Source organism: Oncorhynchus mykiss, unplaced genomic scaffold, assembly GCF_013265735.2.
Source record: "Oncorhynchus mykiss isolate Arlee unplaced genomic scaffold, USDA_OmykA_1.1 un_scaffold_189, whole genome shotgun sequence".
Taxonomy (NCBI): Eukaryota; Metazoa; Chordata; class Actinopteri; order Salmoniformes; family Salmonidae; genus Oncorhynchus; species Oncorhynchus mykiss.
Window position 1 is genome coordinate 419099 of NW_023493675.1, and position 24798 is coordinate 443896.

The window sequence follows — 24798 nt, forward strand, 5'->3', positions numbered from 1 at the left end:
GAATGTTAACCAGTTTTCTATGTCTGTACCCAGTGTGAATAGTGGTTTCCATAAAGTTATTACCCCCTAAACCAGAATGTTAACCAGTTTTCTATGTCTGTACACAGTGTGAATAGTGGTTTCCATGAAGTTATTACCCCCTAAACCAGAATGTTAACCAGTTTTCTATGTCTGTACCCAGTGTGAATAGTGGTTTCCATGAAGTTATTACCCCCTAAACCAGAATGTTAACCAGTTTTCTATGTCTGTACACAGTGTGAATAGTGGTTTCCATAAAGTTATTACCCCCTAAACCAGAATGTTAACCAGTTTTCTATGTCTGTACCCAGTGTGAATAGTGGTTTCCATGAAGTTATTACCCCCTAAACCAGAATGTTAACCAGTTTTCTATGTCTGTACACAGTGTGAATAGTGGTTTCCATAAAGTTATTACCCCCTAAACCAGAATGTTAACCAGTTTTCTATGTCTGTACCCAGTGTGAATAGTGGTTTCCATGAAGTTATTACCCCCTAAACCAGAATGTTAACCAGTTTTCTATGTCTGTACACAGTGTGAATAGTGGTTTCCATAAAGTTATTACCCCCTAAACCAGAATGTTAACCAGTTTTCTATGTCTGTACCCAGTGTGAATAGTGGTTTCCATGAAGTTATTACCCCCTAAACCAGAATGTTAACCAGTTTTCTATGTCTGTACACAGTGTGAATAGTGGTTTCCATGAAGTTATTACCCCCTAAACCAGAATGTTAACCAGTTTTCTATGTCTGTACCCAGTGTGAATAGTGGTTTCCATGAAGTTATTACCCCCTAAACCAGAATGTTAACCAGTTTTCTATGTCTGTACACAGTGTGAATAGTGGTTTCCATAAAGTTATTACCCCCTAAACCAGAATGTTAACCAGTTTTCTATGTCTGTACCCAGTGTGAATAGTGGTTTCCATGAAGTTATTACCCCCTAAACCAGAATGTTAACCAGTTTTCTATGTCTGTACACAGTGTGAATAGTGGTTTCCATGAAGTTATTACCCCCTAAACCAGAATGTTAACCAGTTTTCTATGTCTGTACCCAGTGTGAATAGTGGTTTCCATGAAGTTATTACCCCCTAAACCAGAATGTTAACCAGTTTTCTATGTCTGTACACAGTGTGAATAGTGGTTTCCATAAAGTTATTACCCCCTAAACCAGAATGTTAACCAGTTTTCTATGTCTGTACCCAGTGTGAATAGTGGTTTCCATGAAGTTATTACCCCCTAAACCAGAATGTTAACCAGTTTTCTATGTCTGTACCCAGTGTGAATAGTGGTTTCCATGAAGTTATTACCCCCTAAACCAGAATGTTAACCAGTTTTCTATGTCTGTACCCAGTGTGAATAGTGGTTTCCATGAAGTTATTACCCCCTAAACCAGAATGTTAACCAGTTTTCTATGTCTGTACCCAGTGTGATTAGTGGTTTCCATAAAGTTATTACCCCCTAAACCAGAATGTTAACCAGTTTTCTATGTCTGTACCCAGTGTGAATAGTGGTTTCCATGAAGTTATTACCCCCTAAACCAGAATGTTAACCAGTTTTCTATGTCTGTACACAGTGTGAATAGTGGTTTCCATGAAGTTATTACCCCCTAAACCAGAATGTTAACCAGTTTTCTATGTCTGTACACAGTGTGAATAGTGGTTTCCATGAAGTTATTACCCCCTAAACCAGAATGTTAACCAGTTTTCTATGTCTGTACCCAGTGTGAATAGTGGTTTCCATGAAGTTATTACCCCCTAAACCAGAATGTTAACCAGTTTTCTATGTCTGTACCCAGTGTGATTAGTGGTTTCCATGAAGTTATTACCCCCTAAACCAGAATGTTAACCAGTTTTCTATGTCTGTACCCAGTGTGATTAGTGGTTTCCATAAAGTTATTACCCCCTAAACCAGAATGTTAACCAGTTTTCTATGTCTGTACCCAGTGTGAATAGTGGTTTCCATGAAGTTATTACCCCCTAAACCAGAATGTTAACCAGTTTTCTATGTCTGTACCCAGTGTGAATAGTGGTTTCCATGAAGTTATTACCCCCTAAACCAGAATGTTAACCAGTTTTCTATGTCTGTACACAGTGTGAATAGTGGTTTCCATGAAGTTATTACCCCCTAAACCAGAATGTTAACCAGTTTTCTATGTCTGTACCCAGTGTGAATAGTGGTTTCCATGAAGTTATTACCCCCTAAACCAGAATGTTAACCAGTTTTCTATGTCTGTACCCAGTGTGAATAGTGGTTTCCATGAAGTTATTACCCCCTAAACCAGAATGTTAAAGGACCTTTATGATATTTTGTACCACTATTACTTTGGGGTTGGAATCCCCCTCTGTCAACATCCACACTGTGAACACATCCTTAACATTCATCAACCTGCACTATCTTCATCCCTGAACTAGCAACATTAACTATTGTCTATTGTTATTCTCAATGACATTCCTGGCCTTATGAAATCCTAGCTAAATACAATGTTCCCACCCGTTTTCATGTCTTTGGTTATGCAAACATTTGTTTATTAGATTATATTTCTCATTGAGATGAATATAGTTTTAATTCTGCATGGGTCACGCATTGCTTTGGTCGTGTGTTCCCTTATGGGTCAATGATTTTAATTAGAATATAGTAATGATGCTCTCTCCTCAATCACTTCCAATGCCTTTGGAAAGTATTCAGACCCCGTGACTTTTTGCACATTTTGTTATGTTACATCTTATTCTAAAATTGATGAGGAAATGTTTCATTTAATCCATCTACACACAATAACCCATAATGATGAAGCAATAAAAGGCTTTAAGACATTTTTCAAATGTATTAAAAAAAAATAGAAAGCTTATTTACGTAAGTAATCAAATCAAATGTATTTATATATTATTATTATTATATTATTTATTTAGCCCTTCGTACATCAGCTGATATCTCAAAGTGCTGTACAGAAACCCAGCCTAAAACCCCAAACAGCAAGCAATGCAGGTGTAGAAGCACGGTGGCTAGGAAAAACTTCATAGAAAGGCCAAAACCTAGGAAGAAACCTAGAGAGGAACCAGGCTATGTGGGGTGGCCAGTCCTCTTCTAGCTGTGCCGGGTGGAGATTATAACAGAACATGGCCCCCCTATCTTTACAAGACTGTTTAACAGGAAAACATGATGGAGTCTTAAAGGAGGACTGTAGCATCTAATGATGAAACATTATGGAGTCTTAAAGGAGGACTGTAGCATCTAATGATGAAACATTATGGAGTCTTAAAGGAGGACTGTAGCATCTAATGATGAAACATTATGGAGTCTTAAAGGAGGACTGTAGCATCTAATGATGAAACATTATGGAGTCTTAAAGGAGGACTGTAGCATCTAATGATGAAACATTATGGAGTCTTAAAGGAGGACTGTAGCATCTAATGATGAACATTATGGAGTCTTAAAGGAGGACTGTAACATCTAATGATGAAACATTATGGAGTCTTAAAGGAGGACTGTAGCATCTAATGAAACATGGAGTCTTAAAACTTCTTATGGCTAGCGGAACCCCTCGACAACATTCCTCTGAAAAGGCAGAGCGCGAAATTCAAAATATTTTTTGAAATATGTAACTTTCATACATTCACAAGTAAAATACACTAAATTAAAGCTTAACTTCTTGTTAATCTACCCATCGTTTCTGATTTCAAAAGAGCGTTACAGCGAAAGCACACCATATAATTATGTTAGGTCAGAGCCTCAAAAACACACAGTCATTTTCCAACCAAAGAGAGGAGTCACAAGAAGCGGAAATAGAGAAAATTAATCACTAACCTTTGATCTTCATCAGATGGCACTCATAGGACCTCATGTTACACAATACATGTATGTTTTGTTCGATAAAGTTCATATTTATATCCAAAAATCTCAGGGTTTAAACACTGTTTCCCATGCTTGTTCAATTAACCATAAACAATTAATGAACATGCACCTGTGGAACGGTTGTTAAGACACCAACAGCTTGCAGACGGTTGGCAATTAAGGTTACAGTTATGAAAACTTAGGACTCCAATGAGGCCTTTCTACCGAATCTGGAAACACCAAAAGAAAAATGCCCAGGGTCCCTGCTCATCTGTGTGAAAGTGTCTTAGGCATGCTGCAAGGAGGCATGAGGACTACTGCAGATGTGGCCAGGGCAATAAATTGCACTGTCCGTACTGTGAGACGCCCAGCGCTACAGGGAGACAGGACGGACAGCTTATCATCCTCGCAGTGGCAGACCACGTGTAACAACACCTGCACAGGATCGGTACATCCGAACATCACACCTGCGGGACAGGTACAGGATGGCAACAACAACTGCCAAAGTTACACCAGGAACGCACAATCCCTCCATCAGTGCTCAGACTGTCCGCAATAGGCTGAGAGAGGCTGGACTGAGGGCTTGTATGCCTATTGTAAGGCAGGTCCTCACTAGACATCACTGGCAACAACGTCGCCTCTGGGCACAAACCCACTGTCACTGGACCAGACAGGACTGGCAAAAAGTGGTCTTCACTGACAAGTTGCGGTTTTGTCTTCAGGGGTGATGGTCGGATTCGCGTTTATCGTCGAAGGAATGAGCATTACACCGAAGCCTGTCCTCTGGAGCGGGATCGATTTGGAGGTGGAGGGGCCGTCGTGGTCTGGTGCGGTGTGTCACAGCATCATCAGACTGAGCTTGTTGTCATTGCAGGCAATCTCCACGCTGTGCGTTACAGGGAAGACATCCTCCTCCCTCATGTGGTACCCTTCCTGCAGGCTCATCCTGACATGACCCTCCAGCATGACAATGCCACCAGCCATACTGCTCATTCTGTGCGTGATTTCCTGCAAGACCAGAATGTCAGTGTTCTGCCATGGCCAGCGGAGAGCCCGGATCGCAATCCCATTGAGCACGTCTGGGACTTGTTGGATCGGAGGGTGAGGGCTAGGCCCATTCTCCCCAGAAATGTCCGGGAACTTGCAGGTGCCTTGGTGGAAGAGTGGGGTAGCATCTCACTGCAACTACTGTCAAATCTGGTGCAGTTCATGAGTAGATGCACTGTAGTACTTAACCCCCCCCCCCCCCCCCCCCCCCCCCCTTTGTTCAGGGACACATTATTCCATTTCAGTTCGTCACATGTCTGTGGAACTTGTTCAGTTTGGAATCTTGTTATGTTCCAACAAATATTTACACATCTTAAGTTTGCTGAAAATAAACGCAGTTGACAGTGAGAGGACGTTTCTTTGTTTGCTGAGTTTAGATTGGCGAGGGGGAAAAACAATTTAATCAATTTTAGAATAATGCTGAAATGTAACAAAATTTGGAAAAGGTGTATCATTCGTGTATCTATTTAAAAAAAATAAACTGTCTTTGGCAGGAGAAAGACCAGACTCAGTGGAACCAGAGCCAGGGACGTCCAAACCCGCAAGACGACACCAGTGCTCCTACTGTGGAAAGGGTTGTAACCGGTTATGGAACCTGAAACAACATGAAAAAATGCACACAGAGGAGAAGCCTTATCACTGCTCCCAGTGTGGCAAGTGTTTTAACCAGTTAGGGAACCTGAAACTACATGAGAGAATACACACAGGGGAGAAGCCTTACCACTGCTCCCAGTGTGGCAAGTGTTTTAACCAGTTAGGGAACCTGAAACGGCATGAGAGAATTCACACAGGGGAGAAGCCTTACCACTGCTCCCAGTGTGGAAAGTGTTTTGAGCGGTTAGGGAACCTGCAACAACATGAGAGAATACACACAGAGGAGAAGCCTTATCACTGCTCTCAGTGTGGCAAGTGTTTTAATCAGTCAGGGAACCTGAAACAGCATGAGAGAATACACACGGAGAAGCCTTTTCACTGCTCCCAGTGTGGAAAGTGTTTCAACCGGTCAGTGAAGCTGAAACGGCATGAGAGAATTCACAAAATAATTCACAAAAGGGAGAAGCCTTACCACTGCTCCCAGTGTGGCAAGTGTTTTAATCAGTTCGGGAACCTGAAACGGCATGAGAGAATACACACAGGGGAGAAGCCTTACCACTGCTCCCAGTGTGGCAAGTGTTTTAATTATTTAGGGAACCTGAAATGGCATGAGAGAATACACACAGGAGATGCCTTACCATTGCTCCCTGTGTGGAAAGTGTTTCAACCAGTTAGGGCACCTGAACGTTCTTGAGCTAATACACACAGTTAAATGTCTTTCGAGAATCCACACAGGAGAGAGAAATTACTTCTCTTAGCATGTATATTGATATTGCACTTCTCATTTTTCTTACAATTCATCAGAGAACAAACACAGTGCTCCCGTTGTCTTATATTGTTGACTTATGTGTTTACCTGTTTTTACCAGATGAAATTGCTTCTTCCAGTTATTGATAAACATGTACCTGTTAAGAAACTGACTGTTAGAACTGTTAAGGCTCCATGGATTGATGAGGAATTTAAAAACTGTATGTTTGAAAGAGATGGGGCAAAAGGAGTAGTGAATAAGTCTGGCTGCACATCTGGCTGGCTGTTTTACTGCAAATTGAGAAATTATGTGACCAAACTCAACAAAAATAATCAACTTATTAAGAAGCCAAGATCAATGATATAAAGAATGATGGAAAAAAACATCATGAAAGAAAAGCAGTGCAAGTATTGAATGTTGTAAAGTTAGTGTGGGAGAGGTGGAACAATTGTTACCGATCAATAATGACAAACCTCCTGGCATTGACCACTTAGATGGAAAGCTACTGAGGACAGTAGCTGACTATAGCCACTCCTATCTGTCATATTTTTAATCTGAGCCTAGAGGGAAGTATTTGTCCTCAGGCCTGGAGGGAAGCCAAAGTAATTCCACTACCCAAGAGTGGTAAAGCGGCCTTTACAGGTTCTAACAGTTTTAACAAACTGTTGGGAAAAATTGTGTTTTACCAAATACACTGTTCAAAAAAACACTAAAATAACACATCCTAGGTCTGGATTTGGTGTCACACTCAAAATTAAAGTGGAAAACCACACTACAGGCTGTCCAACTTTGATGTAATGTCCTTAAAACAAGTCAAAATGAGGCTCAGTAGTGTGTGTGGCCTCCACGTGCCTGTATGACCTCCCTACAACGCCTGGGCATGCTCCTGATGAGGTAGCGGATGGTCTCCTGAGGGATGTCCTCCCAGACCTGGACTAAAGTATCCGCCAACTCCTGGACGGGCTGTAGTGCAACGTGGCGTTGGTGGATGGAGCGAGACATGATGTCCCAGATGTGCTCAATTGGATTCAGGTCTGGGGAACGGGCGGGCCAGTCCATAGCATCATAGCATCAATGCCTTCCTCTTGCAGGACCTGCTGACACACTCCAGCCAGATGAGGTCTAGCATTGTCTTGCATTAGGAGAAACCCAGGGCCAACCACACCAGCATATGGTCTCACAAGGGGTCTGAGGATCTCATCTCGGTACCTAATGGCTGTGCGGCCCCCCAAAGAAATGCCACCCCACACCATGACTGACCCCCCGCAAAACCGGTCATGCTGGAGGATGTTGCAGGCAGCAGATAGTTCTCCACAGCGTCTCCAGACTGTCACGTCTGTCACATGTGCTCAGTGTGAACCTGCTTTCATCTGTGAAGAGCACAGTGCGCCAGTGGCGAATTTGCCAATCTTGGTGTTCTCTGGCAAATGCCAAACGTCCTGCACGGTGTTGGGCTGTAAGCACAACCCCCACCTGTGGACGTCGGGCCCTCATACCACCCTCATGGAGTCTGTTTCTGACCATTTGAGAAGACACATGCACATTTGTGGCCTGCTGGAGGTCATTTTGCAGGGCTCTGGCAGCGCTCCTCCTGCTCCTCCTTGCACAAAGGCGGAGGTAGCGGTCCTGCTGCTGGATTGTTGCCCTCCTAAGGTCTCCTCCACGTCTCCTGATGTACCTGCCTGTCTTCTGGTAGCGCCTCCATGCTCTGGACACTACGCTGACAGACACAGCAAACCTTCTTGCCACAGCTCGCATCGATGTTCCATCCTGGATGAGCTGCACTATCTGAAAACTTGTGTGAGTTGTAGACTCCGTCTCATGCTACCACTAGAGTGAAAGCACCGCCAGCATTCAAAAGTGACCAAAACATCAGCCAGGAAGCATAGGAACTGAGAAGTGGTCTGTGGTCCCCACCTGCAGAACCACTCCTTTATTGGGGGTGTCTTGCTAAATGCCTTTAATTTCCACCTGTTGTCTATTCTATTGCACAACAGCATGTGAAATTTATTGTCAATCAGTGTGGTTTGGTTGGTTGAATAAACGTTGTTTCCACGTCAAATTAAAAAACATCTTTAACATTGATGAACCTTCACTATCGTCATCCCTAAACTAGCAACATTAACTGATGTCTCAATGACATTCCTGGCCTTATGAAATCCTAGATAAATACAATGTTCCCACCCGTTTTCATGTCTTTGGTTTTGCAAACATTTGTTTACTAGATTATATTTCTCATTAAGAATAATGTTGTTTTATTTCTATATGGGTCACGCCTTGCTTTGGTCATGTGTTCTCTTATGGGTGTCATGCCCGTAGATTGTTTTGTTTTGTTTGTTCAGGGTGTGATGTGGGTGGGCATTCTATGTTTGCATGTCTAGGTTTTGTATTTCTATGTTTTGGCCGGGTATGGTTCTCAATCAGGGACAGCTGTCTCTGTTTCGTTGTCTCTGATTGAGAACCATACTTAGGTAGCCTGTTTTCCCACTGTTAGTTGTGGGTTGTTGCTTTCTGTTTTTGTGTATCTGCACCTGACAGAACTGTTTCGGTTGTTCTCTTTGTTGTTTTGCATTTTAGTGTTCAGTTTCAAATAAATAATATGAACATGTACCACGCTGCACCTTGGTCCTCACCTTCCTCCTATGAATGCGTTACGATGGGTCAATGATTTTAATTAGAATATAGCAATGATGCTCTCTCCTCAATCACTTACAGTTTCTTTGGAAAGTATTCAGACCCCTTGACTTTTTCCACATTTTGTTACGTTACAGTCTTATTCTAAAATGGATTAAATAAAACAATTTCCTCAACAATCTACACAAAATACCCCATAATGACATCACAATACCCCATAATGACATCACAATACCCCATAATGACATCACAATACCCCATAATGACAAAGCGGAAACAAGCTTTTTTATAAATGTTTTGCAAATGTATTAAACACAAAATTATTTACATAAGTATTCAGACCCTTTGCTGAATGAGACTCGAAATTGAGCTCAGGTGCATCCTGTTTCCATTGATCATCCTTGAGATGTTTCTATAATTTAATTGGAGTCCACCTGTGGTAAATTCAATTGATCGGACATGATTTGGAAAGGCACACACGTGTCTATATAAGGTTCCACAGTTGACAGTGCACGTCAGAGCAAGAACCTAGCCATGAGGTGGAAGGAATTGTCCATAGAGCTCCGAGACATGATTGTGTTGAGGCACAGATCTGGGGAAGGGTACCAAAACATTTCTGCAGCATTGAAGGCCCCTGAATTAGCCCCCTGCAGTAAAAGGTTATTCATGGGGTAAAATGATCTGTTTAAGTCATTAGTGAAGGGCACATCGTTAAAGAATACAGTTATCTTTTATTTTGTGCTCTATATCCTCTCAATCATTTATTCCTTCATAAACCGAAAACATATGTACCTAAACACAACATGTGTTCAAGGGCCCCTCTAGGTTCACGACCTCTTGACCATTATATCTGGATAGCTGACAACTATTTTTTAAAGGTCAAAAGTGATCTGTTTAGGTCATCAGTAAAGGAAGCATAGTTAAAGAGTACAATGACCCTTTCAAAGACTGAGACATCCCCCGAACACCCCCCCCCCCCCCCTATAACTATTTTTTTTAAATGATCTGTTTAGGTCGTTAGTGAAACAGATGTTTTCAAAGACACCTGGGGGGCCAGGTTGTTAATTATTTTGTGTCCATGTAGTTCCCCTGTGTGCAAGGGCCCCCTAGATTCACAACTTCTTAACCCTTAACATTCCCATCCAAGGGGAGAGAAAGAGGGAGAGAGAAAGAGAGAGAGAAAGTTAGTACAGTCATTTAAACATACATATTACAATTGTTAAAGTTTACTATGTAATATTAAATACATGATTGAGTCCTTGAATGAAGAGATGGAGATAAAACTGTCCAGTTTGAGGGTTTCCTGCAGCTTGTTCCCATCGCTAGCTGCAGCGAACTGAAAAGAGGAGCGACCCAGGGATGTGTGTGCTTTGGGGACCTTTAACAGAATGTGACTGGCAGAATGGGTGTTGTATGTGGAGGATGAGGGCTGCAGTAGTTATCTTAGATAGAGGTGAGTGAGGCCTAAGAGGGTTTTATAAATAAGCATTAAACCAGTGGGTCTTGCGACTGGTATACAGAGACAACCAGTTTACAGAGTATAGAGTGCAGTGATGTGTCCTATAAGGAGCATTGGTGGCAAATCTGATGGCCGAATGGTAAAGAACATCTTGCTGCTCATTGTATCCTACCATGACTATATCCAACCCACCTCCATGTGTTGTCACTATCATGTATCCTACCATGACTATATCCAACCCACCTCCTTGTGTTGCCACTATCATGTATCCTACCATGACTATATCCAACCCACCTCCATGTGTTGGCACTATCATGTATCCTACCATGACTATATCCAACCCAACTCCATGTGTTGTCTCTATCATGTATCCTACCATGACTATATCCAACCCTACTCCATGTGTTGTCACTATCATGTATCCTACCATGACTATATCCAACCCTACTCCATGTGTTGTCACTATCATGTATCCTACCATGACTATATCCAACCCAGCTCCATGTGTTGTCACTATCATGTATCCTACCATGACTATATCCAACCCACCTCCATGTGTTGTCACTATCATGTATCCTACCATGACTATATCAACCCTACTCCATGTGTTGTCACTATCATGTATCCTACCATGACTATATCAACCCTACTCCATGTGTTGTCACTATCATGTATCCTACCATGACTATATCCAACTCACCTCCATGTGTTGTCACTATCATGTATCCTACCATGACTATATCCAACTCACCTCCATGTGTTGTCACTATCATGTATCCTACCATGACTATATCCAACTCAACTCCATGTGTTGTCTCTATCATGTATCCTACCACGACTATATCCAACTCACCTCCATGTGTTGTCACTATCATGTATCCTACCATTACTATATCCAACCCAGCTCCATGTGTTGTCACTATCATGTATCCTACCATTACTATATCCAACCCTACTCCATGTGTTGTCACTATCATGTATCCTACCATGACTATATCCAACCCTACTCCATGTGTTGTCACTATCATGTATCCTACCATGACTATATCCAACCCTACTCCATGTGTTGTCACTGTCATGTATCCTACCATGACTATATCAACCCTACTCCATGTGTTGTCTCTATCATGTATCCTACCATGACTATATCCAACTCAACTCCATGTGTTGCCACTATCATGTATCCTACCATGACTATATCCAACCCTACTCCATGTGTTGTCTCTATCATGTATCCTACCATGACTATATCCAACCCTACTCCATGTGTTGTCACTATCATGTATCCTACCATGACTATATCAACCCTACTCCATGTGTTGTCACTATCATGTATCCTACCATGACTATATCCAACTCAACTCCATGTGTTGCCACTATCATGTATCCTACCATGACTATATCCAACTCAACTCCATGTGTTGCCACTATCATGTATCCTACTTGGCTGAAGCTTTGATCCAGTGGAAGAAGTATTGAGGAGCAGGGAGGTTAAAGGTCACTTCAGGAAACAGCTGTTACTCTACACTATCCCTAGATAATACAGTAATGAGAGAAAATGTATAGAATATTTATGGCTCTATAACATCTCTATCTATATATAACATCTCTATCTAATCCGTTTTATTGAACCTAATTCCATTTTCTCTGTTTAGTTTTTCCAGGTTTCTGATTTGTCCCTGTTTGTCTGTTTTTGTCTCTAAATCACACTGTTAATAGAAAACAACAACATTGGATGTTCTAAGTCCACAACAATACTTAAACCCCATCAGGAGAACACGTTTGAAGTCTGAGAAAAATCTAAGACATGTTCATTTTTATGTGTAGATACCCTTTAATTGAAGTGACACCAGCAAGAGCCTTGTTTGGTTAGTGGTGTCTCTGTAGCACACATGTGATTGCAGAGTCTGCTGAAAAATCACTGGATTGATGCTAATAGTCATGGTATCATTCTGCCAGGGAGGCAGAATAGACTACTTTGTAGTTAACATTTAATTGACAAGGTTTTTTGGGAAAGCTTTTCCATCAACCAGAAGATGGTTGTCATTAGCATCATCGCTAACAGCTGCACATAGTGGTAGACAAATGCACTCAGACAGGGGCATTTCCTGGCTGTTTCCTCTTCAGAAACTTGAAGGAAAATACATATCACTTAGGCAAATTTAATGATGACTTGCAGGCAGTCGGTTCAGAATAACGATGACAAAAATGGAAAAGTCTTCAATCTGTCACCTAATCCTGTCTAACGGGCAGGTCAGCCCTGGAGTAAAGTATTGGCTGTAACAAGTAAGAGAAAACATAACATCTGTTTCTTTTTAAATTTCTTCGCATGACATGGCTTGCCAGAATAAACATTGTTATTCATATTTTTCCAAACTGCGTTACCCACTCCAGTCAGCAGAGAGCGATATGAGTCTTTCAGGTGATGCTGCTTGCGTGACGTATAATCTAGTGGACGGAACTGGAGGCTTCTTCAACAGCGACAAAAGGCTTCTGATTCAACCAACGTGTTGCTTTGCTTGCGAACATAAAGTTGAGTCTTTGAAGCTCTTTAGACCAATCTTGTGTATATTACTCTTAGTGTTTTGAATATAATTATGTTTACCCATCTACTAGTTCATTTTTAACGTCATTTGCTCGTTAAATTAGCAAATGTGTTACTAAATTGATACTGCATTAGGCTAATCGACCGGAGCATGAGCTCACAAAGCTCGACCGAGAAAGAAGCTCTGGTGAAAGGAGAGGAAGAAGCTTTCAGGATGAAAAGGGAGGAAGAGGACGCTATCACATTGAAAGAAGAAGAGGATGATATTACAGTGAAAGAGGAAGATGGGAAAGAGGTTGTCAAAGTGGAAGGGGAGGAGGTAGAAGCTTTCAGAATCAAAAAGGAGGAAGATGCCGTAACATTGAAAGAAGAGAATGTAGTGAAAGAAGAGGAAGAACCTTTTAGAGTAAAAGAGGAAGAGGAGGCTATCTCAATAAAAAAGGAGGAAGACGTTTTGGGAGTGAAAGCGGAGGAGGCTGAAGATCAGACTACCACCAGTGAGTACTGTCTTAAAAACAGGGACACTATGTAGTTCTTGAAATAATGTATTGTTTTAAAGGGGCATTCTACTTCAGTTCAACACTTGAATATGTCGTTCAGTACTGTGGGAATTGTTTAAGGGACAATCTGCCATTGGTCATATGTTTTTGGGACTTCAATGTATTGAATTCTCATTCTCCATGTGGTCTACATTAAAGTTCACCTCATCTAATATAACAGGCTTTTAAAATCTACTTAAAATATCAAAGGGATGTAAAGGCACCCATTTTGTGGAAATGACCCTTTACATTTGCAACACAAACAATATTTTACAAAATCATGATGGAAGTGGCCATTTTGGACATATTCATGCCTCTTGATTGTCTCCTGTTCACACAGGAGAGAGACGTGACTATCGTGGATCCTCTGGGGAGCATCAACAACATCCTGATCCTGCTGACGAGGCAGAGAAGAGTCTCTCCAGATCAGAACACCAGATGGTACAGCTTGGTCTGGTCTAGCATACAGCTTGCTCTATCGGGGTCTGGGCTGGATTTCTGTAAAGCACTTCATGACAAGTGGCATCAGCATCCATAATGATATGTGTCTGTGTCCCCTCTTTATGGTTACCAGGACAACGCTAGCCCTTCCTCCCTCCCGGAGTCACCGTGTCGTACCTCTCCCGGTAGCACCTTACTGCTGGGTATGAAGAGGTTGTCTGTGCTGCTGGTGGACTGCAGGAAAACAACGGGGCTGAGTGTAACTGTGAGAGGTGGAGAAGAGATGAAAGGATCAGATTTAACTCATCAAAGTAAGTGCTGTAGTTCAGTTTGAACAAATAAAATACATCTGCCCACTGGTATCTGTTGCCAGGACAACCAGCAGAGTTATGTTAGTTGACAGGAAGATGGCCTGGTATCTGTTACCAGGACAACCAGCAGAGTACTGTTAGTTGACAGGAAGAGAGACTGGTGGATATGGATGTTATGAATATCATAACACTGAAAAGGATTCTACCAATGAAAAGAGAGAAACCAATAGACCATATAAAACCTTGATAAAAGTTAGCTTTAGAGAGGAACCAATAGACCATATAAAACCTTGATGAAAGTTAGCTTTAGAGAGAGAGTTTCAAGATGATCCAATGTAAGCTGCTTGTTTTACAAAAACTTTTCCTTAAAAATGATGACCTGACTTTTTTCAATCTTTACCAACAACATGCCAACGACATTTGAGTAAAGCCAGTGTGTCTGTATGCGTATGACTCAACACTGTACACGTCAGCTACCACGGAAACTGAAATGACAGCAACACTTAACAAAGAGCTGCAGTGAGTTTCAGAATGGGTGGCATGGAATAAGTTAGTCCTAAATATTTCAGATTACCTTAAATTACATGGTCTACTATGCTAATTCTGTAGCGGTATTGTTAGAGGGGGGTAAAGAAATATTTTGTTGGGGCGCCAGGCAGGTATTAACTCTAGTTATTAAAGTTAGTTATTACCTGTTATAACGAAATTATTATTAGTATTATTATTAAATATTATTACAACTGAACGGATGAGAGTAGAATAGATAGAGTAGCGCTTCCAGACACATTCTAAACATGGAGTCTTAAAGGAGGACTGTAGCATCTAATGATGAAACATTATGGAGTCTTAAAGGAGGACTGTAGCATCTAATGATGAAACATTATGGAGTCTTAAAGGAGGACTGTAGCATCTAATGATGAAACATTATGGAGTCTTAAAGGAGGACTGTAGCATCTAATGATGAAACATTATGGAGTCTTAAAGGAGGACTGTAGCATCTAATGATGAAACATTATGGAGTCTTAAAGGAGGACTGTACCATCTAATGATGAAACATTATGGAGTCTTAAAGGAGGACTGTAGCATCTAATGATGAAACATTATGGAGTCTTAAAGGAGGACTGTAGCATCTAATGATGAAACATTATGGAGTCTTAAAGGAGGACTGTAGCATCTAATGATGAAACATTATGGAGTCTTAAAGGAGGACTGTAACATCTAATGATGAAACCTTATGGAGTCTTAAAGGAGGACTGTAGCATCTAATGATGAAACATTATGGAGTCTTAAAGGAGGACTGTAGCATCTAATGATGAAACATTATGGAGTCTTAAAGGAGGACTGTAGCATCTAATGATGAAACATTATGGAGTCTTAAAGGAGGACTGTAGCATCTAATGATGAAACATTATGGAGTCTTAAAGGAGGACTGTAGCATCTAATGATGAAGCATTTTAGAGTCTTAAAGGAGGACTGTAGCACCTAATGATGAAACATTATGGATTCTTAAAGGAGGACTGTAGCATCTAATGATGAAACATTATGGAGTCTTAAAGGAGGACTGTAGCATCTGATGATGAAACATTATGGAGTCTTAAAGGAGGACTGTAGCATCTAATGATGAAACATTATGGAGTCTTAAAGGAGGACTGTAGCATCTAATGATGAAGCATTTTAGAGTCTTAAAGGAGGACTGTAGCATCTAATGATGAAACATTATGGAGTCTTAAAGGAGGACTGTAGCATCTAATGATGAAACATTATGGAGTCTTAAAGGAGGACTGTAGCATCTAATGATGAAACATTATGCAGTCTTATAGGAGGACTGTAGCACCTAATGATGAAACATTATGGAGTCTTAAATGAGGACTGTAGCATCTAATGATGAAACATTATGGAGTCTTAAAGGAGGACTGTAGCATCTAATGATGAAACATTATGGAGTCTTAACTTCTTATGGCTAACATTCCGCTGAAACGGCAGAGGGCGAAATTCAAAAATATTTTTTAGAAATATGTAACTTTCATGCATTCACAAGTGCCATACACCAAATTAAAGCTTAGCCTGTTGTTAATCTCCCCATCATGTCCGATTTCAAAAAAGCTTTACAGCGAAACCACACCATATAATTATGTTAGGTCAGAGCCTCGTCACAAAAACACACACAGCCATTTTCCAGCCAAAGAGAGGAGTCACAGAAAGCAAAAATAGAGATAAAATTAATCACTAACCTTTGATGATCTTCATCAGATGGAACTCATAGGACTTCATGTTACACAATACATGTATGTTTTGTTCAAAAGAGTTCATATTTATATCCAAAAATCTCAGTTTACATTGGAGCTTTATGGTCAGTTATGTTGTGCCTAGAAAACATCCGGCAAATTTTCAGAGAGCCACATCAATTTACAGAAATACTCATATTAACTTTAATAAAATATACAAGTATTATGCACAGAATTATAGATATACTTCTCCTTAATGCAACCGCTGTGTCAGATTTCAAAAAAGCTTTACGGAAAAAGCAAACCATGCAATAATCTGAGTATGGCGCTCAGACACAACAACAAGCCATGCAGATACCCGCCATGTTGTGGAGTCAGAAATAGCGTTATAAATATTCACTTACCTCTGATCTTCATCAGAATGCACTCCCAGGAATCCCAGTTCCACAATAAAACATTTTTGTTTGTTTGATGAAGGCCATCATTTATGTCCAAAACCTCCTTTTGTTAATGTGTTTGGTAAAGAAATCCAAACTCACGAGTCCAGGCGAAAGTTCAGATGAAAAATTCAAAAAGATATATTACAATTCGTAGAAAAATGTCAAACGATGTGTAGAATCTATCTTTAGGATGTTGTGAACATAAATCTTCAACAATGTTCCAACCAGAGAATCCTTTGTCTTTAGAATTGCAATGCAGGTCGCTCTCACGTGTAAGCGAGTGATCAGCTCATGCTACTCTGGCAGACTTCTGGTTGAAACAGCTCTCATTCCCCCCTCCTTCTCAGTAGAAGCCTCAAACAACATTCTAAAGACTGTTGACATCTAGTGGACGCCGTAGGACGTGCAATATGACCCCAAAGACAATGTATATTCGATAGGCAATGAGTTGACAAACCTCAGATTTCCCACTTCCTGGTTGGATTTTTCTCAGGTTTTTGCCATAAGAGTTCTGTTATACTCACAGACATCATTCAAACAGTTTTAGAAACTTCCGAGTATTTCTTTCCAATATGCATAATAATATGCATATATTAGCTTCTTGGCCTGAGTAGCAGGAAGTTTACTCTGGGCACGCTTTTCATCTGAACGTGAAAATGCTGCCCCCTATCCCAAACAGGTTAAAGTAGGACTGTAGCATCTAATGATGAAACATTATGGAGTCTTAAAGGAGGACTGTAGCATCTAATGATGAATTACTATGGAGTCTGATGCTTTAAAGGAGAAGTTTACCCAAAATCCAGAAACTCCTAGGTGATTCCATACATTGAAACTAGTCCCGTGGATTTTTCCCTCTCTCCCTCTCTCTCCCTGTAGTGCTGTACTGAAACATCTGCTCCCCCTCTCTCTCCCTGTAGTGCTGTACTGAAACGGCTGCTCTCCCCCTCTCTCCCTGTAGTGCTGTACTGAAACGGCTGCAAAAACGTGACTCGTGACGTTGCTGGATGCGGGCCTCGCTCTGCTGCTTTGCCAGTTAATTTGTTATTACAGCTGTGGCCTTTGTCTTTCACCTGGAGTTGTTTATTTATGTTTGAGAAAAAAAAACACTTTTCAACATATACAAAATAAACTCAGCAAAAAAATGTACGGATCTTTTTCAGGACCTTGTCTTTCAAAGATTATTCGTAAAATTCCAAATAACATCACTGATCTTCATTGTAAAGGGTTTAATCACTAACCTTTGATAATCTTCATCAGATGACACTCAATACATTAATGTTTTGTTCAATAATATGCATATTTATATCCACAAATCTCGGTTTACATTGACGCCATGTTCAGAAATGCCTCCAAAATATCCAGAGTAAATACAGAGAGCTACGCCAGATAACAGAAATACTCATCATAAACTTTGACGAAAGATGCATGTTTTACATATTATTAAAGATACACTGGTTCTTAATGCAACCGCTGTGTCAGATTTCTTTTAAACGTTATGAAAAAAGCATACCATTCAATAATCTGAGACGGCGCTCAGAAGTAAATATATTTCTCCGCCATGTTGGAGTCAACAGAAATACGAAATTACATCATAAATATTCCCTTACCTTTGATGATCTTTCATCAGCATGCAGTGCAAGGAATCCTAGTTCCACAACGAATCATTGTTTTGTTCGATAATATCCATTACTACTGTCCAATTAGCTACTTTTGCTAGCACGGTTAGTTCACATATCCAAAAGCTGGTGCTGGTCCAATGAACAGGTCAAACTATGTAGAGAATCAATCTTCAGGATGTTATTTTCATATATATCCAATAACGTTCCAACCGGAGCATTCGTTTTTGTCTGCAGAGTAATGGAACGCTGTCGATATCAACAGTCATGTGCGCAACCAGGAACGGGCATTCTGACAGACCACTGACTCATTCCCCTTCCATCAAGTCCCACATCACACGAGAGGCTTCATTCCATGTTCTACTGACTGTTGACATCTAGTGGAAGGCGTAGGAAGTGCGAACAGATCCATATCTTGTTTGGATGTGAATAGGCGATGACTTGAATTTCGACCAGCCCCAGAATTTCAACTTCCTGTTTGGAAGTTTGTCTGCCCTATGAGTTCTGTTATATTCACAGACATAATTCAAACAGTTTTAGGAACGTCAGAGTGTTTTCTATCCAATAGTAATAATAATATGCATATATTAGCATCTAGGACAGAGTAGGATGCAGTTCACTATGTGTAACGGATGTGAAACGGCTAGCTTAGTTAGCGTGCGCGCTAAATAGCGTTTCAATCAGTGACGTCACTTGCTCTGAGACCTTGAAGTAGTAGTTCCCCTTGCTCTGCAAGGGCCGCGGCTTTTGTGGAGCGATGGGTAACGATGCTTCGAGGGTGACTGTTGATGTGTGCAGAAGGTCCCTAGTTCGCGCCCGGGTATGGGCGAGGGGACGGTCTAAATTTGTACTGTTACATTGATGCTGTTGACCCGGATCACTGGTTGCTGCGGAAAAAGGAGGAAGGTCAAAAGGGGGGTGAGTGTAACGGATGTGAAACGGCTAGCTTAGTTAGCGTGGGCGCTAAATAGCGTTTCAATCAGTGACGTCACTTGCTCTGAGACCTTGAAGTAGTAGTTCCCCTTGCTCTGCAAGGGCCGCGGCTTTTGTGGCGCGATGGGTAACGACGCTTCGCGCCCGTCAGTTGTTGATGTGTGCAGAAGGTCCCTAGTTCGCGCCCGGGTATGGGCGAGGGGACGGTCTAAATTTGTACTGTTACATATGGGCACGCAATTCATCCAAAGTGAAAATGCTGTCCCCTATCCCTAACAGGTTTAAATGCTGTCCCCTATCCCTAACAGGTTTACAACGGGTTTACAGGTTTACAACGCTGTTTCCCGTGCTTGTTCAATGAACCATAAACAATTAATGAACATGCACCTGTGGAACGGTCGTTAAGACACAAACAGCTTGCAGACGGTAGGCAATTAAGGTTACAGTTATGAAAACTTAGGACTCTAAAGAGGCCTTTCTACTGAATCTGGAAACACCAAAAGAATGATGCTCAGGGTACCTGCTCATCTGCATGAACGTGCCTTAGGCATGCTGCAAGAAGGCATGAGGACTGCAGATGTGGCCAGGGCAATAAATTACAATGTCCGTACTGTGAGACGCCTAAGACAGCGCTACAGGGATACAGAATGGACAGCTTATCGTCCTCGCAGTGCCAGACCAAGTGTAATAACACCTGCCCCGGATCGGTACAACCGAACATCACACCTGCGGGACAGGTACAGGATGGCAACAACTTCCCAAGTTACACCAGGAACGCACAATCACTCCATCAGTTCTCAGACTGTCTGCAATAGGCTGAGAGAGGCTGGACTGAGGGCTTGTAGGCCTGTTGTAAAGGCAGGTCCTCACCAGACATCACCGTCAACAACGTCGCCTCTGGGCACAAACCCACCGTCGCTGAACCAGACAGGACTGGCAAAAAGTGCTCTTCACTGACAAGTCACTGACAAGTCACGGTTTTGTCTCCAGGGGTGATGGTCGGATTCGCGTTTATCGTCTAAGGAATGAGCATTACACCGAGGCCTGTACTCTGGAGCGGGATCGATTTGGAGGTGAAGGGGCAGTCATGGTTTGGGGTGGTGTGTCACAGCATCATCAGACTGAACTTGTTGTCATTGCAGGCAATCTCAACGCTGTGTGTTACAGGGAAGACATCCTCCTCCCTCACGTGGGACCCTTCCTGCAGGCTCATCCTGACATGACCCTCCAGCATGACAATGCCACCAGCCAAACTGCTCATTCTGTGTGTGATTTCCTGCAAGACCGGAATGTCAGTGTTCTGCCATGGCCAGCGAAGAGCCCGGATCTCAATCCAATTGAGCACGTCTGGGACCTGTTGGATCGATCTTAAGTTTGCTGAAAATAAACGCAGTTGACAGTGAGAGGATGTTTCTTTTTTTTGATGAGTTTAGATTGACGAGGGGGAAAAAACTAAGATTTTTAGAATAATGCTGAAATGTAACAAAATATGGAAAAGTTGAAGGGGTCTGGATCCTTAATGAATGCACTGTGTGTGTATACTGAACCAAAATATAAACAACAATTTCAACGATTTACAGCTCATATAAGTCAGTCATTGTAAAGGAATAAATTAGGCCCTAATCTATGGACTTTACATTTACATGCCACACCTGTCAGGTGGATTAATTATCTTGGCAAAGGAGAAATGTTCACTAACAGGAATGTAAACAAATTTGTGCACAATATTTTTGAGAAATAAGCTGAGCTTATGGAAAAATTCTGGGGTCTTTTATTTCATGAAACATGGGACCAACACTTCACATGTTGTTTTATATTTTTTAGCAACATCTACCCCAAAATTATTTTTACTTTACACAAAATATCAAGGACATTCGTGATAGTCAAAATGTACCAAATCTTTGCACAAAATATCATGACACTTGTGATGTTCACAAATGTTGTACATTTTGACTGTCTAAATAAAAGAAATTGACGCAGCGTTGTCGTGGATACTGAGAGAGACTTTGTAATTTCTTCAAACAATCATTTTTTATTTAATATTGATTAATTATTGCAATAATTAAGCTGTTGACCCCACACTCTTGAGTGTGTTGCCGAGAACATAACCTTGAATGAAAACCAGAGCTCTTATAAATGCTTAGTCAGGGCTGGTTCCACCCCTCCCATGCTGATTGGGGGGCATCACAAGCCATCCTGGGTTCATCCTGTGTTCATCTGCACCTGATGTTGTTTTAACCCCCCAACCCGGCTGTAGGTTTTTATCAGTAAGTCATGATTCAATTGTCAGCTGAAGCTCCAGAGGCCCAACTCAGTCCCATTGACACAGATGAGAGAGTACCCATCAAAGCTATTCGATGGCTAAACAGTATTAATACAATCTTGTAATTTTTCTCAGTGTCCACCCTATCGACAACGGGGAAATGTTACTGATGTGCTTTGTGTCTTTCTCCAATGTAACAAAAATATGAAAATGGACATTTCTGCAGTCAGCATGCCAGTTGCGCGCTCCCTCTGAGACATCTGTGGCATTGTTGTGTGACAAAACTGCACATTTTAGAGTGTCCTTTTATTTTCCCCGGCACAAGGTGCACCTGTGTAATAATCAAGCTGTTCAATCAGCTTCTTGATATTCCACACCTGTCAGGAGGATGGATTATCTTGGCAGAGAATAAATGTTAACTAACAGGGATGTAAAACATTCTGCAGTCTTTTGTTTCAGCTCATTAAACATCCAACACTTTACATGTTGCATTTATATTGTTGTTTATTGTAGTTACTATCAGTTTTAGGAACATCTTTCCAAATATTTCACCTTATTTTTTACTTTACACAAAATATGACATCAGTGATAGTCAAAATGTTGAAAATCTGTGACCTTCTAAAAAATAAATTGGGCCATTTAAACAGCAGGTGTTGAACCCTTTCAACAACGGGGAGATTTTACTGATGTGCTTTGTGTCTTCAACTTAAAATCAAGTTTTGGACATCCACTTAATTACTTATTTACTTATTATATGTTTAAGGAAGTGTGTACAGTCGTGGCCAAAAGTTTTGAGAATAACACAAATGTTAATTTTCACCAAATCTGCTGCCTCAGTTTGTATGATGGCAATTTGCATATACTCCAGAATGTTATGAAGAGTGTTCAGATGAAGTCCCTCTTTGAACTGATCCCCCCCCCCCCCCCCCCCCCCCCCCCATTTTCCCTTTCCGATTGTTTGGGGCATCCGGAAAAAAGCTTGCCCGGAGAAGACAAGGAGAGCGCAACCATCAGTCCTGTGTCATGCCAACAGTAAAGCATCCTGAAACCATTCATGTGTGGGGTTGCTTCTCAGCCAAGGGTGTGGGCTCACTCACAATGTTGCCTAAGAACACAGCCATGAATAAAGAATGGTGGCTTGGGTAACAAAACATCTATATTTTGGGTCCATGGCCAGGAAACTCCCCAGACCTTAATCCCATTGAGAACTTGTGGTCAATCATCAAGAGGCGGGTGGACAAACAAAAACCCACAAATTCTGACAAAATCCAAGCATTGATTATGCAAGAATGGGCTGCCGTCAGTCAGGATGTGGCCCAGAAGTTAATTGACAGCATGCCAGGGCAGATTGCAGAGGTCTTGAAAAAGAAGGGTCAACACTGTAAATATTGACACCTCATCAACTTCATGTCATTGTAAATAAAAGCCTTTTTTCACTTATGAAATGCTTGTAATTATACTTCAGTATTCCATAGTAACATCTGACAAAAATATCTAACGACACTGAAGCAGCAAACTTTGTGGAAATTAATATTTTTAATTCTCAAAACTTTTGGCCACGACTGTAGGTCGCATTCTGTATCATACAGCTATGAAAGTTATATATTTAGAACTACCTGCTCGATTGGAATCCAGTGACGTCTGTGTCTTGAGTGTCCTAGAACTGTTTAGTTTTTTGTGTTCTGACGAAAACAGAATGAATAAATAAGTAGTGTAAACATTATCAGTAATTACCAGGAAACTCTACATTTGTTTTAAAATCACACTAAGATTGTTAAAACTGTCCTTAGGTTATTGAGGGATCTGATTTGGATTTATCCTCGTAGCAAGGCCGTTTTATCATGTGGAGGTTTCATTTGGGTCTCTATTTTAAAAAACACTGTCTTTGGCAGGAGAAAAAACAGACTCAGAGGAACCAGAGCCAGGGACGTCCAAACCAGCAAGAAGACACCAGTGTTCCCACTGTGGAAAGGGTTGTAACCACTTAAGTGAGCTTAAACGACATGAGAGAATGCACACAGGGGAGAAGCCTTACCACTGCTCCCAGTGTGGAAAGATGTTTAACCGGAAAGGACACCTGAAAGCTCACGAGAACATTCACACAGGGGAGAAGCCTTACCACTGCTCCCAGTGTGGGAAGTGTTTCAACTGGGCAGGGGATTTGAAAAAACATGAAAGAATACATACAGGAGAGAGGCCTTACCACTGCTCCCACTGTGGAAAGTGTTTTACCCAGTTAGGGGCCCTGAAACCGCACGAGAGAATACACACAGGGGAGAAGCCTTACCACTGCTCCCAGTGTGGCAAGTTGTTCACCTGGTCAGGGGATCTGAAAAAACACGAAAGAATACACACAGGGGAGAAGCCTTACCGCTGCTCCCAGTGTGGCAAGTGTTTCAACGGGGCAGGGGATCTGAAAATACACGAAAGAATACATACAGGAGAGAGGCCTTACCACTGCTCCCACTGTGGCAAGTGTTTCAACGGGGCAGGGGATCTGAAAATACACGAAAGAATACATACAGGAGAGAGGCCTTACCCCTGCTCCCAGGGTGCCATGCTTTTGCCCATTTAGGAAGCCTGAAAGAACATGAGACAGAGGGGAATGCTTACAAAAGGTTAGATTTTGGGAAAAGATATTACTCATAACAATCACTTAAACGTCATTAGAGAATCCACACAGGAGAGAGAAATTACTTCTCTTAGCATGTATATTGATATTTCACATCTAATTTTTCTTACAATTCATCAGAGAACATACACAGTGCTCCCATTGTCTTATATTGTTGCCTCATAATGTGTTTCCCTGTTTTTACCAGATGAAATTGCTTCTTCCAATTATTGAGTAACATGTACCTGTTAAGAAACTGACTGTTAGAACTGTTAAGGCTCCATGGATTGATGAGGAATTTAAAAACTGTATGTTTGAAAGAGTTGTGGCAAAAGGAGTGGCTGATAAGTCTGGCTGCACATCTGGCTGGCTGTTTTATGTACTGCAAATTGAGAAATGATGTGACCAAACTCAACAAAAATAATAAACTTTATTAAGAAGCCAAGATCAATGATATAAAGAATGATGGAAAAAAACATAATGAAAGAAAAGCAGTGCAAGTATTGAATGTTGTAAAGTTAGTGTGGGAGAGGTGGAACAATTGTTATCG

At 41.3% G+C, this 24798-nt stretch overlaps 1 protein-coding gene across 1 annotated transcript in view; it reads left to right on the forward strand.

Moving 5' to 3' along the window:
- Nucleotides 1-24581, forward strand: part of LOC110514701 (zinc finger protein 2 homolog) — a 28334-nt gene extending 3753 nt beyond the window's left edge. Inside the window, exons 2-5 of the mRNA XM_036972680.1 lie at nt 5384-6169; nt 13142-13370; nt 13994-14160; nt 23530-24581. Of these exons, the coding sequence (XP_036828575.1) occupies nt 5384-6169; nt 13142-13370; nt 13994-14160; nt 23530-24212 (1865 nt within the window). The 3' untranslated portion in view covers nt 24213-24581. The remainder of the gene's footprint in view (nt 1-5383; nt 6170-13141; nt 13371-13993; nt 14161-23529) is intronic.
- Nucleotides 24582-24798: the final 217 nt, after the last annotated feature.